The sequence below is a fragment of the Micromys minutus genome, assembly GCF_963924665.1.
Source record: "Micromys minutus genome assembly, chromosome: 6".
NCBI classification, from domain to species: Eukaryota; Metazoa; Chordata; class Mammalia; order Rodentia; family Muridae; genus Micromys; species Micromys minutus.
In genome coordinates, this window is record NC_137975.1 from 51,519,595 (window position 1) to 51,539,060 (window position 19,466).

General features: G+C 43.4%; 1 protein-coding gene across 4 annotated transcripts in view; it reads right to left on the bottom strand.

Annotated features, from left to right (window-relative positions):
- Positions 1 to 271: 271 nt before the first annotated feature.
- The window catches only part of OPTN (optineurin), a 39,406-nt gene continuing 20,211 nt past the window's right edge, over positions 272 to 19,466 (bottom strand). For 2 of the 4 annotated variants that reach the window (XM_080918592.1, XM_080918593.1), the window contains exons 7-14: positions 14,856 to 14,955; positions 13,431 to 13,546; positions 11,926 to 12,081; positions 11,003 to 11,096; positions 9,327 to 9,485; positions 6,768 to 6,898; positions 4,642 to 4,772; positions 272 to 2,315 (exon numbers count right to left, since the gene is read on the bottom strand). In XM_080918592.1, the coding sequence (XP_080774718.1) occupies positions 2,185 to 2,315; positions 4,642 to 4,772; positions 6,768 to 6,898; positions 9,327 to 9,485; positions 11,003 to 11,096; positions 11,926 to 12,081; positions 13,431 to 13,546; positions 14,856 to 14,955 (1,018 nt within the window). In that variant the 3' untranslated portion in view covers positions 272 to 2,184. The remainder of the gene's footprint in view (positions 2,316 to 4,641; positions 4,773 to 6,767; positions 6,899 to 9,326; positions 9,486 to 11,002; positions 11,097 to 11,925; positions 12,082 to 13,430; positions 13,547 to 14,855; positions 14,956 to 19,466) is intronic. The other 2 variants (XM_080918595.1, XM_080918594.1) reach the window with 2 other exon arrangements.

Here is a 19,466-nt window from a genome sequence, read left to right on the forward strand (position 1 = left end):
GGCAGGAAGGTATCATGCATAAGCCAGGTTCAGTTCCAGCACTCTGAAGGGAGGCAGGTTTATCTCTATGAGTTTAAAGCCAGCCTGGTCCACAAAATGAGTTCCAGGCAGTCAGAGCTACACAACGCAGCTCTGTCTCAAAAACACCAACACAAACAGAAAAAGAAAGAAGGAAAATAACATGCGCAAACTCCTACGACTTGTAGCTAACTGGTGACATGTAACAAGGTCTTAGAGCAGACAGTAGATTAAATAAATCAGATAACACACAGAGGGTTTACAAGTTGTTTACTAAACTGGGGATATAGCCTTAATATACAAACTATACAGTCACCATTCTGTACAGTAGATCACTACAGTTTATCCCTCCTGAGACTTTGTACCTTTGAGCAACATCTTTCCCCCTGTCCTGCTAACCACCATTCAGCTTCCAACATCTACAAGCTATGTTTCTTCAGAGCCCACATGTGAGTGATATCATGTGATACCAATGTCTGGCTTATTTCATTTGACATGATGTCCTCCAGGCCCATCTATGTTATCAAGTGACATAATCCCCTTTTTCAATGCTGACTACTACGTCATGGTATCTGTGTATTGCATTTTCCCTATCCAATCCCAGGGAATGGATACTCAGGTTGTGCTGTAACCTAGCTGCTACGCAAGATGCTATACATAGATCTCTCTCCAACAGTCTTAGTCTAAACTTGCCTTCATTTGTAATCCTCTTCATGATCAAACAATTGCTTTGGTCACAGTCTTATTAAGACCATTTGAGTTTTCAATTCACAGTTTGGATTTATCAGTTAATTATACTTGAACAAAGTAAAAGGACTTTCCCAGTAAATGCACTGTGACACGGTTTGGTTTCCTCCTGTATCTGGGATACTGTAGAAACCTACTTTATCCAGTATAAAATAGGAAAGAAATTTATACTAGAAACAATAAGAAAAGAAAAAAAAGTCATTGTAATTTTAGAAATGTCATAGCAAATATTGTCTCTGGGGTCTGAGAGGGGATCTGAGCTAATTACTGATGAACAGGAAAATGTTCTACTGTTTTGGAAGGGGTAACTGTTCAGATGAGAAGATGTCTCATTGAGATGAATGAACTACTTTGATTTTATTTAAACACACATCCATGTGTATTTAACCAGAGGTCCTACGGTAAACACAAAACAATTTTCTTAAACGTTTTAGGACTCGATGCTGTTTACTTTTGGACTTGTTTAGTTCTTGATAACTTTTGAAACACAAAATATGGCAAATCTTCATTTCTTCTGTGTAGACCTATCTGGCCATGAGCTGGTGATCTCCTGCCTCAGTTTCCCATGTGCTGGAATTGCAGGTGTGCTATGCACTGCCACATGGCTCAGTTTACCTTCTTATCAGTAATCTCATTCAAACATGCACTGGCCTCTACTAAAAGGGCCTGGCTCCTATTTATCATAATTAAAACATCTCAGTATCAAGCTTATACTAAGTCTAGTGAGCTTAATACAGAACATACATCCTACAGTGCTGCTGGCCATGTATGAGCAATGGAACAGACATGTTGCAAAAGTTTACTTTGTAATAACTGATGTCTGTAACCTGCTACTTCATCTGTGAAGAAAATAGCTGTTCTTCTACAAATTAAACTATGTAAGGTATTAGCCCATACGCCTGCAGTACAGAGACTGAGGGTAATGTCACACTGAACAGCTGAGGTAAAAACCCCAGTCCTGAGCTACATTCCGGCTCTCATCTGCCCTGGTGTTAACAGATACCAGTGTTCAGTCAGAAAGAGCTATATGTAACTTCCACATAATTACACACAGAACAAGATGCCTGCTGGGTGAAGATTTACCTAGAAAAACACTGCAGCCATGTTTCCAACCATTTCAGTTTCCTGCCTCTTACAGGTTTCTCCCATGTCATTTCATGAGCTTGGTCATATGGTGTCCCATTTTGGCTGACTGCTCTCAGTGACTCTGGCTCTCTTATTGGAAGGGTGCTAACTAGATTCTTCTGTGTGACTTCCAGTCAGTCCAGAAGATGTTCTCCTTATGAGGGGTACATTTCCTTTCTCCAGAAATAAGGATAATGTGGCAAAAGTATTTGTGTGACAATAAAGAAGACAGAAGTACGAGTGTTGGAGAAAGCTGGCGTTTACCAACAGCTGTGGGGAGTGGAGGAGGAGCACTCAGATGATGCAGTCCATCACGTGGATCTGGAGTGTGTCGATGTCCGGCAGGACCTCCCCACACTTGGGGCACGAGTGAATTGGAATACTCCGAGGCTGCTGCCCGTGTTGCCAGCTCATGTCCTCGGCTCCTGGGCGGAAACAAGAAGTGACATGTGCTGTCAGTCAGCTCCATCTCAAGAGCACTTGGGCCTGGAGTTAGTAATGGACGGTTAGTGTGAGCATCCGTCTCGAGTGGGATACAAATGCACACTTTTGGGTCACTAGTGGACATCTTTTCTGTGAACATAGAGAAATCTAGAACCAGTGTTTGTTACTTCAATCATATCTCTGGTTCAAGGTTTGTGAAAACATAGTTCCACTTGTAGGGACAGGACAAAACATGGTCTACTAAGCCTTAAATCCACGACAGTAAGACAGAGGATATGAACCAGAGGGAGCGAGGAGAGGAGCCGGGAGGCTTGTCGAAGGATCTCTCAGAAGCAGACAGCAATCTCCTTTATTCAGTTGATGGAGAACCTCCAGGATTCTGAAGTTCTGCTCTGTGCTGGGCTACCCATGAGGTGGGAAAATGCAGTAGGTGTAGCCTCAGGCTCCAGGGGCTCTGCAGCCAGGCCCTGTTCTGTCAGGTAGAAAGCATCTTTCCAGGGCTCATGTACCGATCCTCAGCTGGCAGCACTATCACGGGGCAGGAGGGTGGGACCTTCAGAAGGTGGAATTGGGTTGTGGCAAGTGTGTTGGAGCTCAGGCCCTGACCCTAGCTTCATCTTTGCTTCCTGCCCGCCGTGATGTGAACAGCCTCCTCCTTCCACATGTTCACAGTGTCATGTTCTCTTTTTATCAATTTTATTGGATATTCTCTGTATTTACATTTCAAATGTTATACCCTCAACTTGCTTCCATGAAGATACTCCCTCTCCCAATCACTCCACCTCAGTGCCCTTCAGCTCCTTCAGTCCTTTCTCTAGCTCTTTCACCGGGGTCCCAGTGTTCAGTCTGTTGTTTAGCTGCAAGCATCCACATCTGTATCTATATCATTCTGGGGGAGCCTCTGAGGAGACATCCATGTCCGGTTCCTATGATGTTCTTTACAAAACATACATGAAATGCATCCCAACTCTACATAGATCTTTATCAGTGCATTTGTCTATCACTGCTGAAAGGTGCTTCTGCTTCCAGGGCCTCTCTCACCTGACCTTTATGGAACAAACTTTTCAGTTTTAGCCTAGTAGTTGGCTTGGCTCCTAAAGTGTCTTTTTATTTTTTAGAGTATGTATGACAAAGAAAATGACCTTGAACATTTGTTTGCTTCAAAGCACTTTACTTAAATGTATGACATACAAGTCTAAGGGATGGCTTGGCAAACAATTAAAGACATTCTCACTGATGTGTGCTCCAGGGATGCATATTTACTGTTTGGATTCATTTTGTGATTTAGGATTTTTGCATTGTTTTTAATCAGCATATACTCACACAGGTAGAAAGATTTATTTCCTTTGTACTCATGTGTGCTGTGTGTGCTCAGGTGCTTGCAGAACCCAGAGGAAAGAGTCAGATCCCCTGGAGCTGTAGTTAGAGGCAGCTCGTAGCTGCAAGTGCTGGGAACTGAACTTGGTCCTCTGGAAGATCAATGAGTATCCATCTCTCTGGCTCTTTTATCGATGCATAGTAATTATTCAAAATAGTGGTTTCAATGTGGTATGCTCACATATGTATACTAACCTTTGGTTTATTTATTTTAAATTTATTTATTTATTAGCATAGACTAGCCCAGGCTGGCCTGGATTTCTCAATCTTCTGGTCTCAGCCTCTCACCTACAAGGATTACAGGCATGAGTCACAACACTTGGCTACTAAACTTATTTTTTAACTTGATTTCCTATAAAAAGACTTTGCTGGAGGGTGGGGTGGGGAGGGAAGGACAGACAGGAAATACGAAATGACACGCAGAGACCTACTTTTCACTGTGGATGTGGCGTGACTGTTAAGTCCCTGCTGCCCAGACTCTCCCACAATGATGGCTGATAACCTACCTACCTGGGAATGTGAGAGAAAACAAGCCCACCCCTCATCTTGTAGGCAGAGCAACAGAAATGGAAGCAGGGCCGAACGTTCTCAGGTTGCTGTAGGGACCTTTTTATGCCGGGGAAATTTAAGATGGCATCTTGTCAGTAGAGCATTTGCCACTAACATTTTTCCTATCCACATTAGGTCTTTGAAAAAAAAATTTTTTTTATGAAAAATCAAGGATAACACTTCCCTTTTGATAACTTATATGAATTACAGAACACTGCTCCTCATGGTTCTGCCTGGCTGGTGAACAGTCTGGGTGCAATGAAGTGGGAGGCTAACAGAGCTGAGATTCTGGGGAAGGAAGCGGTGCTGTATGTTGACTGCTTTGCTTTGGGAGCCATTCTGTACAATGTAACCTGAAATGCTAGCTCACAGGTGACTCACCTCTTTGAAACAGGTAAGCCTGCTGTTGCTCAGAGTCACTGGTCCGCGCCCCATGCCGGCACTGCATTTCCACCAAGGACTGCCTACTGGGATGAAAACCAAGACCACCTGTGGTGTGATGTTCTGTAGCCCTGCAAGGGACACCAGTAAGCAGCCAACAGAAGTGTGAGTGTGGGAAACAAGGCAAAAACATAAGGTTGAACTTCATAAGAAAAGCGACCTTCAGCTCAGGGGCTGAGTGCTTGCTTAGCATGCACAAGGCACCAAAACCCCCAGTGCGGAAAAGTGAAGTAAAACACCCAGAACAAAAGACTTACTTGATTTTTATACCGCTGGTACCAGGATAGAATGTGATGAAGATACTAAGTTGGGCTGTATAAAATCAGGAAATAACCCATCTCTACTTTTTTTTCCTTAAAAGATTTATTGATTTTCCTACATATATACCTGTAGGCCAGAAGAGGGCACCAGATCTTCCTGGGAACTGAACTCAAAACCTCTCAAAGAGCAGCCAGTGCTCTTAACCTTTGAGCCATCTCTCCGGACGCCCACCCTACCTTTTTGTAAACGACAGGCCTTGTCTGTGCGGCCCTGGCTGTCTGGAACTCTGTCTCTGCCTCCTAAGTGCTGGGATTAGGGACATGGGCCAACACTGCCCAGCTACCAAACTGTTGATAGTAAAGTGGGTCAGAGAAAGTGGCATATTTCTGGATCAAGACATTACAAGGCAATTAAAGAGAATAAATTATTTCATTACCTAAGAGAAAAAACCTTCAATTTTCCAAAAAATAATGACTTAAATCTGCATCGGAGTTCAAAATCACATGATATAAATTAATTTGCAGAACAAAATCTATAATGATCATTTTGTAACTTAAACACAGAAAACAAATCGGCATCATCTTCCTTAAAATACACCATGTGGGGAGCTGGAGAGATAGCTCAGCAGTTAAGACTACTTATACTCTAAATGAGGACCTGAGGTTGGTCCTCAAACCCACACAGTGGTTCATGACAGTCTGTAACTTCAGTTCAGGGGATTGGAATCCTCTTCTGACTTCTGCTGGCACTAGGCATGCGTGCAGTGTACATGCAGGCAAAACACACATAAATCCATCTAAAAGGTTGGTTAAAAATATGATGCAGGGACTTGTGTGCATATCCGTATGTAAGATTATAATGCAGGTGTATGGCTGCTCACCAAATGCCTGTTCTCGTGAAGTAGGGGGAAAGGGGTGTACTGAAGTGTGGAAATCAAAAAGAGCAGCTTTGGATAACACTTTGATAAAAAGGACTTGGGGCTGAAGCGATGGATGAGCTGGGAGTGACGTTTGCGACAAGCCTGAGCTCAGTCCTTGTGACCCACGGGGCAGAAGAGGAGAAATGACCTCTGCAAGCTGTCCTCTGACCTCCATATACAAATTGTGGCAAGCATCCACACCCGCATAAATAATGTAATGAAAGTTGATTAAAGAAAATTAAAAAAATACTGAAGCAAATGAAATAAACAAAGCAAACAGTTAATTTAGAATGGCATACATATTACTTGTGTTATTTTATTTTCTATTTAAAATATTTTAAGACCTTTCTCAATAATTTTTTAGTCAGACATATGGTATATGCCTGTACTTCCAAGTAGCACCCCAGAGTCTGAGACAGGAGGATTAGGTTTGGCCAGCACACAGTAGCAATTCCTAGACCAGACTGGATTAAAGTGTATGACCAATTTCAAAACAAAGTAAGTAAGTAAAAATAAATTTTAAAGTTGGAACTTGGTTAAGTATTTTTTTAAGACAAATAATTTAAAGCCAGGTAAGATGCTGGGACACAGAATGTCATTTTCACAGTGTACTTCAATACAAGGAAGCTGGCCAGGTTCCTATGCTTCTGTCAACCTTTGGTGTCACATGAACTAAGTGTGGAACAGGAACAGATGAGGTGTGGGAGAGCAGGTCTCAGATGTGGATAAGGACACAGCGTGTACATCACTAATTCCTCTGCAGCGCTGGCCCGTGCTAAGGACGCAGCGTGTACATCACTAATTCCTCTGCAGCGCTGGCCCGTGCTAAGGACACAGCGTGTACATCACTAATTCCTCTGCAGCGCTGGCCTGCGCTTTCTCTTACCTGCCTCCATCTTCAAAGTCATTGTTCTCTTTCAGCAAAATAGCGAGCTGCAAGGCCAGCTGCTCCTTTTCTTCATGAATCTTCTCCCTTGCGGCTCTCTCAGCATGAAAATCTGAACAGTACACCTCCATCTGTTAGAGGGAGAAGTTAAGTTACCATGGAGATGCGCATGCGCTCAGGAATGATCTGGCCCCAACCTGAGAGCGGGGTCCGTGCTACACCTGTAGACGGGCTTTGGGAGTGAGAGACTTCTGCTGCGAATGGGCATACATTATGGCTTTCCAATGCCGTTGAACAGTAGATACAAGTTTCTGATATGTGGGTGCTTTAAACAACGGGGCCTCCTAAACTGAACTGATGTAAATGGCTTAAGGGGTGCAGGAATCATTAATTCAGTAAAATACTTTTTAAATAGTATTCAGGAACACCTTCTAGTAAATGGCTTACTAGAATGTTGGTCTTAAGCTAAATTTAAAATATACAAACACACATTATTTTGTCTTATGTTGGTTGCTTCTTTTACCTCATCAAAAGTCCTCAGAACCAGCACTTGGGTGATAGAGGCAGGGGACTCACAGGCCTGACACGGGTGCCGGGAACTGTAGGTACGTTTTCTGCAAGAGCTGTACATGCCAAGCTACCTCTCCAGTCCCCTGGTGCCACGTTTTCAATGTACTATGTTTAAAACTAGCCTTTGGATTCTGTGGCTTTGGTATATATTATCTATTATTCTTTAAAGGAAATAAAACCCGAGCCTCGAATAGTGGCACACGCCTGTTTTCTAGCATTTGGATAGCCAACACGAAAGGCTCATGAGTTTGGGGCCAGCCTGAGTTGTATAGTGACATCTTTTTAAAAAAAGATTTATTTATTTTATGTATATGAATACACTGTAGCTGTCTTCAGACACACCCGAAGAGGGCATTTGCTCACATTACAGATTGGAATCAGGACCTTTGGAAAGTCTGTTAGTGCTCTTAACCACTGAGCCATCTCTCTAGCCCCACATAGTGACATTTTGTCTCAAAAAAAAAAAAAAAAAAAAAACAAAATCAAAACAAAAACAAAAACCAACAACAACAACAAAAAACTATTATATCAAAACTACAATTACCAAAAGAGATGTGTGTGTGTGTGTGTGTGTGTGTGTGTGTGTGTGTGTGTGTATGATGCAGCATCTTATGGTGCATGGTAAATGATTATGGTGGAGACTCACTTCTATGATGTGGAATCTGTGCTATCCATTCCTGTATCAGGACTGAGAGCAGAATCTCCCTCTGCTGTGCAGAAGCCAGAGTTTCTGAATGAATAAGAGTGTCTACCAAAACCAGCTCCCATACACAGTCATGACACAGACACAAGACCACAGGGCAGCAGTAAACTGGGCAGTGTGGGCTACCCAAGGGAAGACACGGCTCCCGGAGGCAGGCTCCTATGATGCTCCTGGTGGGGTTTATCCACAGTGGGCAGCTGGTGATAATGAGATTTTAGGTTGCATAGAAACTGCTGATATGATTTCTAAGTAAAATTTACAAGGATATAAAGACATTAGGGGCCCCCTGAGAGAATTCCGGTCATGTATTTTTGTAAGATCAATTGGTAGAGTTTATTTAATTTTAATGATGTAATTTTTTTCTCTTTCTCTTTGTGTGTGTGCATCTGTGTGTGCATCTGTGTGTGCACGCTCATAGGTGAATGTGAGCATGTAGAGGCCAGAGAACTGAGCTATTTCTCAGGTGCCATCCACATTGGTCTTTGAGACAGCATCCATCACTGGCCTGGAATCCCCAAGTGTGCTAGACTGGCTGGCCAGGGAACTCAGGAATTTCAGCACTGGGATCACAAGTAAATGCTACCAGACCCAATTAAAACAAAACCCCAAAATTCTTGTGTCTAGTATTTCTATTTAATAGCAAACTTTTGAGAAAAAGACCCATATGAAGCTAGGCATAGTAACATGCCTGTAATTCTAGTATTTGCAAAATAGAGGCAGAGAGATCGGGGGTTCAAGGTCATCCTCAGCTACATAGAAAATTTATGGCTAGCCTGTTTTTTGAGGCCCTGTCTCAAAAAAAGAACCCATTTCCCCCAAAACACCATTTATAATGAACAGTATAAACTACAAAATATTTAGAAATAAGTCTAATATTAGTACTTGGGAGTCTAAGGCTAGCCTTGAACTATTAATTTTCCAGCCTTTATTTCTCAAGTGCTGAAATTTCAGGTGTGCGCAAACATGACTGGCTTTCATTTAAAAGTTTTTTTTAAAAAAATCCACCTGGTTGGCATGGTGGTACAGGCCTCTAATCCCAGCACCTGGAAAGTAGAGGCAGGAGAAGTCTGAGAGTTTAAGGCCAACCTGGTCTATATAGTATCTGAGAGTTTAAGGCCAACCTGGTCTACATAGTAAGTTTCAAGTCGGAGCTAAACATTGAGACCATGTATTCACAAAACAGAACAGAGCAAGAATAGAAGCTGGCAGAAAACAAAAGGCCCTGTTTTGTTAAGCACTGCCTTCCGCACACTTGAAATCTGCTCAGGTTCTAGATAGCATCTCACCTGAGCCCTGAGGACAGCCATGGTCTCCAGGTCCTCCTCCTGCTTAGCGATGGTCTGCTTCATCTCGTCCATCTGGAGCTGTTTGGATGCCAGAGCCCGCTCCGCCAGCTCCAGCTTCTCGCTGAGCTCTTGCAGCAACGTCTTGTCCACTTTTTCTGCCTGAAAAATACAACTTCATTCTAGAAATGGCTGGGAAATGATGCAGCCTATTTTAGGAAATATAAAGGTTTACACTTACGAACTGTCAGCTCCAGTCTGTTACTTAGCTGTGACAATTCATTCAGGAAGTCACTTTCTCCGCTAAAACACTTTTTTAAAAGGTAACACCCAGCCAGGGAGTACAGCACTGCTCCCAGCAGATGGGTTCAGATCTCCAGCACACCAACGGAAACATGCAATGGTGACAGCCTTCTTTGATGCGCTTGTAAGGCATGGATACTATTATTTATTTTGTTGCTTTAGCTTTGGAAACAAGTTTACATTTAAAAGGGATCAGGTCTTTGCTGAGCATTGGGCCCACACCTTTAATCTCAGCAATCTGGAGGCAGCAGGGGCAGGTAGAACTCTGAGTTCAAGGCCAGCCTTGTCTATGTAGTGAGTTCCAGGCTAGCCAAGGCCACATAACGACTCTCTAAATAGATAGATAAATTAATAAATAAATGTTTTTTTTAAGCTATAGGTTTAAGAGAGTTATATATATTTTTTTAAATGAAGTAAAAAGACCTGGGAGATTACCCAGTCACTAAAGAGCCTGCTGTGTGTATGAGGACCTGAGGCCAGATATGATAATGATTCTTGCTTGCAACACTAATGCTGGGGACCCAGAGACAGGAAGGTCCCTGGCATGCTGGCTGGCTAGCCTAGCCAATTGGCAAGCTTCAGAAACTAAGGTGGCCTGTCTCAAAAAACACCAAACATCAACTTCTGGCCTCCACACGTACACACCAAAATGTATCTGGATACCACCACCTCCACTCGCCCCCTCGGGAAAAGGAAAAGAAAACATGGGCTTATGGCAGAGGCCTGTAATTGTAACTACTTGGGAGGCTTAGGCAGTAAGATGGCAAGTTCGAGGTCAGCTCGAGTAACTCTGAGACCCTATAAGAGGCGAAGACAGAGGAGGGTGTAGCTCAATAGTTGAAGTTTATTCCTCTCATAGGAATAAGGAACATTCCCTGAAGAGAGGACAGAGTAAAGGAAGGAGGGAGAGAGAGCATATTTAGAAGAATATTTATAGCTTTATAAATGGAGACTTAATTCAAAGACTCCATGGTCTGTAGATTTTATACCATGTTGAACATTGTTACTAATCTAAATTAAATGCTGTAAATCCAGTGTTCCAAGTTCACTGCAGGCAGGCAAGGCACCCTTGTACAACCTCACTCAGCAGATGGCCATAGCCAGTTGTCACCCTGTACACTGATGACAAGGAGCCCCAGCTCTCAGCTCTCCTACAGACACTCTCGGGGAGCAGGAAAAGCCCATGCCCTGCCTGGTAGATGTCACCTTATATATAGGCTGAGCATGAAAAGCTATAATTATCTTACAACTGATAAACTGCAAAGCGATTTTTGAAAGTTGACTTAGTTGAGGGGTCATGCAATGATTTTTGTGCATATAATATTTGATGTTTCCATCCACCCACGCTATGGAAGTACCCTTTTCTCTATAAATACCTGTTGTTTGGTTAGTTCTTCAATTGTTTTCAGAGCTTTATTGTGTTCTTGAAGAAGCTTGTTGTGAGTTGCCTGCAGAGCGGCTAACCTGGATCTATTAAAATAAGATATTAAAAATGGAATAATGAGTGAAATATCACAGAAACTCATCCTCTTGTCTCCCTAACAGATTTTGAAAACGCAAGTAGAAAAATCTGTTTTTCTTTTTTCTTTTTGTTCATCCCACCAACTTTTAACTCTCAGCTTGACACGACCTGTAGTCACCTGAGAAAAGTGAGAGATTGCTTTCATCCTGGGCCTGCCTGTGAGGACTGTCTGGATTGCCTTCACCCATGTAGAATGACGCGCCACATGAAGGCGGTGACACCTGTTAGTCACTAGCTTAGGGCTCTAGGTTATCCCAGCACTTGGGTGTAAGAGGCAGGGGGGTCTCTGTGAGTTCAAGCCCAGCATTCATTTCTCTCTGCTCTTGACTGTGAATGGGATATGAATGGCTGCTTCCAGCCCAGGGCACCTCTACTCTCTCCCAGTAAGGGGCTGGACCATGGACTGTAAGCTAAGAGAAACCCTCCGTCCACCAAGTTGCTTTGTCAGGATATTTTATCACGTAACAGAAACGAAACTACAGCCACCACACATCAGCATTTTTCTTACTCTCAGAAAATGGCATCTTCCAAAAGACTGTCCTTCCTCCAAAAGATAGAATGAAAACAATTTTCATATTTTTGCTGCAATACAACTCAAAAATTTAAATCTCCCGAAGAGTCTCCTACACATCTAGTTTCCAGATGGCAAAACAGATTTTATGCCATGATCTCGGGTCCTCCTTCTGATCTGTATTTGGCCAGCTGTCCTTCCCCTTCTGGGTAAGCTGCCGCCCTGCCCGAGCACCCGTGCACCGGCACGCCCGTGCGCACACTCACTTCTCCTCCTCTGTCTTAACCTGCTCCATCTTGATTTCAGAGCGCATGCTCTCCACCTGTAGCTCTAACTTCTTGTTACTGTAAACGAGCTCCTGCTTCTCGTTCAGCTCGGATGGGGATGGCGTTGCAGAGTTCTTCCTTTCCAGCGCCTGACACCTGCAACAGATGAACGTTCCATGAGGAGAGACAGTGGTTTGTCACCCCCCCCCCCCCCCCCCGCTTCTGCACAGATCAACAGGACATAAAATATGGAGTGTGGTAGGGGCTATAGGATTTTTGAAGGCAAAATACTTTGATCTCTTTGCTTCTTATTTGCTTTTTTTGCTTTGTTTCTTCCTGCCTTGCGGTGGGTGGTATATTTTAAATATGGTGATACTTTAACCTAACCTGGGAGTGAACTAAGGAGCATCTTAGAGCAAAATCCCTGTGCACCCTTCAGAATTTAGTCTGTCTGTCACAAAGACTGGATTTCTGACCAGGATTCAGTAAGAGAAAAGGAAAGCCCCTGAGCGTCTCTTTAGAGCAGACAGACAACTTGAGTGGAATAAAACCAAATCGTAGCTACGGGCAGGGTGTTCGAACCAAGCAGAGTAGGTCCCTCACATCGCAATACTCTATGTACAGCATACAAAGTGTGAAGAGGCTGGGCCCGGGCTAAACTGCTTGCCCACTGTGACTAAGCTGAGCAGTCAACTTAGATTAACTGGGTTGCTAAGCACTGGTTAACTCTTCTTAGCATTTTTATTCCTTGTGTTTTGTGTGTAGGTGAATATGAAGAAGTCAGAGGACAACTGGAGGAATTACTTCTGTCCTCCCATCATGTGGATCCTGGGAATGAAAGTGAGGAACTCAGATTATCAAGCTCAGTGGCAAGTGTCAGAGCACTGAGCCACCTCACCCCCCCCCCCGCCCCCATCCCCACCTTTTTTTTTTTTTTTTAATGGACATAATTGAGTTCATTATTAGTTGAGGAAGGCCTCAAGCTATCAGCCTTCCTGCCTCAGTCTCCTCGGTGCTGAGATTAAAGCACTGAGCCACTGTTCCTGGCTCGGGCCTGTCTCAGGAATTGGTGTTAAGCAGGACCTTGTACATACTAGGCCACACTCAAACACATCAGCTCCATCAGCTCCATCCTTAGCCTCAGATGGTTCCCTCAATCAAGAAAAATAAGCAAGGACCAGATGGTCAACCTCTAGGTCAGTTTTAATGACTGAGACGGTTGATTTGGATGGGCCTTTCCAAGTAAGTCCCACCCTACTCTTGTTTTGTTTATCCACCTCGGAGCTCTGTACGAGGGTCACAGAGGCCGGTGCTCTTCACAGCCCAATCTAAGCCCTCTTGTGCCCTCATGACCCATGTGACAACAATGGCTTCAGGAATATACACCAAACCCCTTTTCCTGAAGCATATATCAGGACCTGCTTTTGTTTTAGTCAGCAATACAAAGCTGTTTTGATACAGTAACACACTTCATAAATCATGCAATAAAATGAACGAATGATTACTTTTCCTGAAGTCTCTTCTTCATCAGCTCAGCCTCACTGAGTTTTGTGTGTGCCTCTTGAAGCTCCTTAAACAGAGAGGTCACTTGAACGTTCAATGTTTCCAGTTCGATTCCCACCTGTCAGAGACAATGTTGGACATTCATGAGAGACGGGTCGTCAGAGAGGAGATGAACCTTGTGCGAGAAGACTGTGTGGATCTCTAACATCCAGCTAACACTCATACTGCTAACCCTGAACCTCTGCATGCTTCCGGAATCATAGGTCACCAGGTCAAAGTGCAACCTTACTTAGGTGAGGAAAGACTCAGAGGGTATACTACCTTGCCAAGGTCTGCTTCTAGTTTATGCAGTTATTTCTGATATCCGGCCTTTCCTGGAAGCCTGCCTGTTGTCAATTTGCATAAGAGCTTAAAAAGTCAATACTTTCCCATTAGCTGTTGGTCCATTTCAGTTAATGGAGTGCTGTTCTGGCAGAGCGCTCTTCATCTAAGCGCCCTGTTCTCTCTGTACCTCCCCCACCCATTCCTTTTGCTTCTGTAGTCAGGCTGATCTGGAACTTGCTGTGTCACATAAGCTGTCCTTAAATCCGAAATCCACCTGCCTCAGCCTATCAGGCCCTGGAATTAGGGGTATGGGCTATTGTACCAGTCTTCACAGTGTTCTCCGTTGTCTTAAGGTAGGGACTCAGAGCCAGAGAAGCTGGTGCATAGGATCCTAGCATACCAAAGGCAGGAACATCAAGAGTCCCTCTCCTGGGAAAACATAGTAAGTCTGAGCTCAGCCTAGGCTGTGTGATAAGATACAGTCTCAAAATTTAAAAAATTAAAAAATAAAAGAGAGATGAAAGAAAAAGGAAGGACATAGCCAATAGTGGGGTCTGTGTGTGAGGGGGCACTGATGAATACATGAACAAAAGAATCATTTTATGTCTCTCTCTCTCTCTCTCTCTCACAGACTACTGTGGGCTCTGTAACTTCCTGGCTTTAAAACTCTGAAGGCTCACAGGTATATCTTTAAGTTATTCAGGAACATTTTTTTTTTTTTTTTTTAAATAATGCCAACTCCCGTGTTCCTACCAGTGCTGAGAAGAGCCGAGATCTTCCCATTCTAAAAGTTTCAGAGCCATGTCCACAAAGAACACCTCATCATAACATAGTCAAAATGTCTTTTTCTGGTGGTGTACTTGAGGATTTAGGAGACGACAACAGTCAAGAAGATATGAGAGTGTCTTATGGAGTATGGACAGGATATATCTTACTGATATGCACTTTGAATCCAGGATAAGGAAATGAAAGAGAAGTAGAAAGTATTCAGTAACAAATTTCCATTTCTAAGGTAAATAGCATCATAAGACTTGAACCCAGCAGCCACATCACCAACAGGGGTGTGACAGGGGCATGACAGAGACGTGACATGCTGTACCCACACTCTCTGGGTCTTTGTCCTCCTCTTCTTCTTTTGTGCTCCCCTCTGTCTGGGCCTCAATCACAGAATGGTCATTTGCTTTCTTTTCAAAATCTGAAATTCTGAAAGAAAAAAAAACCCAACAGCCAATGACATAAGACTGTAGAGAAGTTTGACTTTCTATTTAGGTACACAGGACAAGCAGCTGCAGCAGCACTGGAATGCACGCTGTCAGAGCCTGGGGAAGACGGGGATTTCAGTGTCTCTTTCTGTCTTATTAGCAGTCATCTTGTTATTATCCTGATGCTGACTAGAACTGCTATGACTTAAGATGAGTTCATACAGAACACAGATATCTCAATACAGACGAAGCAGAGGGACTGTGGTTAAAGGTGGGGGACTGGCTGGGCAGAGTGGTGCAGGTCTGAAATCTCAGCTAGTTGGGAACCCGAGGCAAGAGAGTCACAAGTTTAAAGGCTGCCTGGGAGATCTAGCAGTTGTTCAAGGTCATCCTCGGCAACTTCATGTGACCCTGTATCAAAATATAGAGCAAAACTAGAGCTGGAGATGTGGATCAGTGGTAGACTCCCTGACTAGCATGCTTGCATTCCTGCCCTCAATCTCCAGTACATAAATATATGCACATAGGTTTCATGTATGCATGTATTTTTTCTCCCACTGCAAATCCTACAAATACGACTTTCAAACAGCCACATGCCTGCATGAGCAAAGAGCCAGCAGCAGCAGTGAACGAATAGGGCAGCCTTAGTGTGCTAAGAAAGCCAGACCCTAAACCAAGAGTAGGGAGGGCCAATAAGTCACACTGTTGAAACCCTTTATGGCCTGGGCACTGGGGATACCATGTATACCCTCAGGATGGGGGATAAAGACCTAGAAAATCATAAAACAAGGGGCTTAGGATACAGGGACGTTCAGCACTTGAGGGATTGTGCTTTCTACTTATAGGAATTTGTATTAGAGGATGAAGCTCTCCCCCTGCCCCCTTTCTCCTTGCTAACTAAAGCAAGAGACAGGAGGCATCTTTCTGTAGAACTGGGCTAGGAAAAAGGAAAACATTTAAAGTTTTGGACAAAGCCTTGCCAAAGAACTGCCCAATGGAGTCTTCCTACAGCTGCTTCCAAAGCTTCAAGTAGCTCATGACTCGCCTCATGCCTAAACTCCACCAACCAAGGTCATGGGACGTTTGAGGAACATTTGAGGGAAATTTTGGGATAAAACATATTCTGCACTGAAAACAGATCAGTGTAGAGAAGAGATTATCACTAACATTCCTAGAGACCCAAGGAGTTATTTGCAATCATTAAAATATAAACATTAAGCCACCATAAAAAGATGGGCATTGGTCAGCTGAAAGAAAGTAAGAGAACACAGAGGGCACAAAGGAACACAGGCTAAGTAAAACACTGGGGGCTGGAGAGATTGCTCAGTGGTTAAGAGCACCGACTGCTCTTCCAGAGGTCCTGAGTTCAATTCCCAGCAACCACATGGTGGCTCACAACCATCTGTAATGAGATCTGATGCCCTCTTCTGGTGTCTGAAGACAGCTACAGTGTACTCATAATTAATAAATACATAAATAAACAAATATTTAAAAAGCAAGCAAGCAAACAAACAAACAAACAAACCATTGGCTATGGCTATGCACACCTTTAATTCCAGAATTCAGAACTCAGGAGCAGTGGCAGATCTCTCTGAGTCTGAGGTCAGTCTAATTACAGTGAGTTCTAGGATAGCCAGGGCTACACGGAGAAACCCTGTTTTGAAAAACAGAACAAAAACCAAACCAAGCAAGCAAATAAACAAAAACAAAAGAAAGAAAAGAAAAATCACATGACTTGGTCTATCTAAAATAATATGATAGCAGGTTCCAGAAAAATGATTAAGGACAAAGTTAAGAGGTAATCCATCCCTACATTAATCTGAAATTGTTTTCTAAGGTTAGAAGACCAGGAGTTTGGAGAATGAGAGGGTTCAGTCATATCTAGAACAAATGAATGAAAAACAGCTTCAACACAAATGTGAAAAATTCCAGACTTTGTAGGACAAACAATAAACTTGCAGGGGTGAGGAAAAACAGCACCATAAAATTCCATATGAAAAGAATCAGAATGAGAAGGGCAATACATTTCTCAGCAGTAAAACCAGAAGCCAAACACAAGGAAGCAAAGCTTTCAAAGGTCACTAGGAAAACAGCCAGCCAAGAGGTCTCCACTGAGCCAAACTGTTCACTGAGTATAAAGGGGAAAGATTTCTGGATAAGCAGATTTTACAAAACAATCTCCTCTCCCAGTCTTCCTCAGTAAGTCAGTAGAGATACAGTGTACTTATTAAGGGGAGAAAGAGTAAGAAAGGCATTGGATTAAGGAACTGGGATCGAACAGAGGAGAGCTGAGGAATTTCATAGGATGCTGTCTAAGAGACTTAGAAATGACTACAATGTAGTGGAACCAAGATTCTTTAAGAACAATCTGAGTCATGGTGTATTGCATGTAATTGAGAGATTGCCTCCCTGGGAAAACTTGGAGCTACAACTAAACATCCCTTTCAAGACCCACAGTGCTATTTTTGAGGGTAAGGTAACTTCACTTTTAACACTCACACACACTCTCTCTCTCTCTGTGTGTGTGTGTCTGTGAATGCAGGTGTCAGGAGAGAGCAGCAGATCTCTGGAACTGGAGTTACAGGCAGTTGTGAGTCACTCAGTGTCGGTTCTGGGGACTGAACTTAGGTCTTCCAGAAGAGCAGTCTATGCTCTTGACTGTTGAGCATCTCTCCTGCCCTCCATGTTGACACTTGGTTGCCATGGCACTATCTCAGCACTGACTTCAAAGTTATCTCAGGAGTGGGTTCCTGACAAAAGGCTGGGATAAAATAAACAACCCAGAACTATAGGTGGAAACCATTTCTGTAGTTTACAAGAAGCAAGCTCAAAAATTATCGATTTCAGCTAGGAACAAGAGGTAGAGAAAGTTCTAGAAATGCATGTACTGGGCGGCTGATGGTTGTGCAAGACAGTTCAGTCTTCCTCATTCATACCTAGAGGTCAATCGATCACAATTAAAATCTTCAAAAAGTTAATAACAGTTCAACCCTTATCCATGGAAGTGGAAAGAAGCAAGCAGATGGACTGGACATGACTAAGAAGCCGGAAATGGGTGTGGAAGGGCCGCTCAAAGCACTGCTTCCCACAGGCTCCTGCCAAACAGTGCTCTCCACAGGAGGTCTGTAGTCATTTTTGTTTATCATTTTTCTGTTACAAACTGTCAACCCTAATTGGTATGCGGGTACTGCCCCTTTGGCTAGGCTGAATACATGGGCGAGGCACCAGATGGTACTCTCAGGAGGGTGGGTTTATTGACACTGTACGACGGTTTACATTTGGCACAGGTTTTGACCTATATGTGAATTACAAGTTATCTTAATTTTCTTGGGCAAATGTTCACTTTGGGTCATCTTTCTCTTGTTATTTTTTGATTTATAAAACAAAACAAAACAAGGGCTGCATTTCATATACAGCCTCTTCTCCTTACTGGCTTATTTAGAAAATATAAATTCAATCGGTTGAGGCTGTGCACACACTTTTAATCTCAGCCCGCAGGGGTCAGAGGCAGAGGGGGGTGTCTGTGAGATCGGCATGGTTTACCACAGCATGTTCCAGGCCAGTCAGGACCACACAGCAAGAGCCTGTCTTAAAAAACCCAAACAATAGAACCACAAAATAACAAATAAATAATACCCAAACCCCCAAATGATGGACAAACCCTGAGAAAACCCAATAAATTAGGTGAAACATGAACGCTACACACATGCCAAGACAGAAAGGCACACATACATCCACTCCTCTCTCCCATATATCACCCAATTTTCTTTTCAGAAAGATTAAATTTACAACATCTATATTCCTATTCCCAGTGATTAGGGAGAAAGGCTGAAGACTGGCTCAGTTATTTCAGGAAGATACAGCATCTTGCAATGTGTGTGTGCCAATCAGGCTGCTGACCATGTGTCTCTGATGCTTCTGAGCTTTAGCCCTGCATTGTCTGAGAAGCAGCCGCTATCCTGGTACCCATGCAGAGAACAGGAGTATCCACAACTACTTACTAGCTTATCCTGTTAAACACTGGGTCAGCTGACTCGCAAGAAGTTCAATGTCTTCGAACAAGGAACCTTTCCAGGGTACTCAAGGTGGGGCGTGCACCTTCCTTCTTCAGAGGCAGGCCTGACCCAGTAACAATACTCTAAAGAACTATACACCTTTGGTATCCAGGAGAAAGCCGTGTTTGTTTTGTTTTGTTTGAAAGCAGAAAGAAAGATTAGAAATATATAAGTGGCAAGCTGCTGAGTATACAAGTCTTCTTTGTCACTCACCTGCCTTAAGGACAGAGTGCTGGCAAACAGAACATTGTGGATAAAGAGGGTGAAAAAAAAGTTCATCCCAGAAGACCAGACTGTCTGAGTCCATATATGACTGTGCAAGATGCAGCGATCTCCAAGACACTGGGAGAACTGGGTAGTGAATGCCGAGGGGCACTGGCCCACGTGTGGGGAGAATGTCCTAAGACTGTATTGTGCAGTGGGCACACAGCCCCGTGCATTGCCTCCCATGGCACCT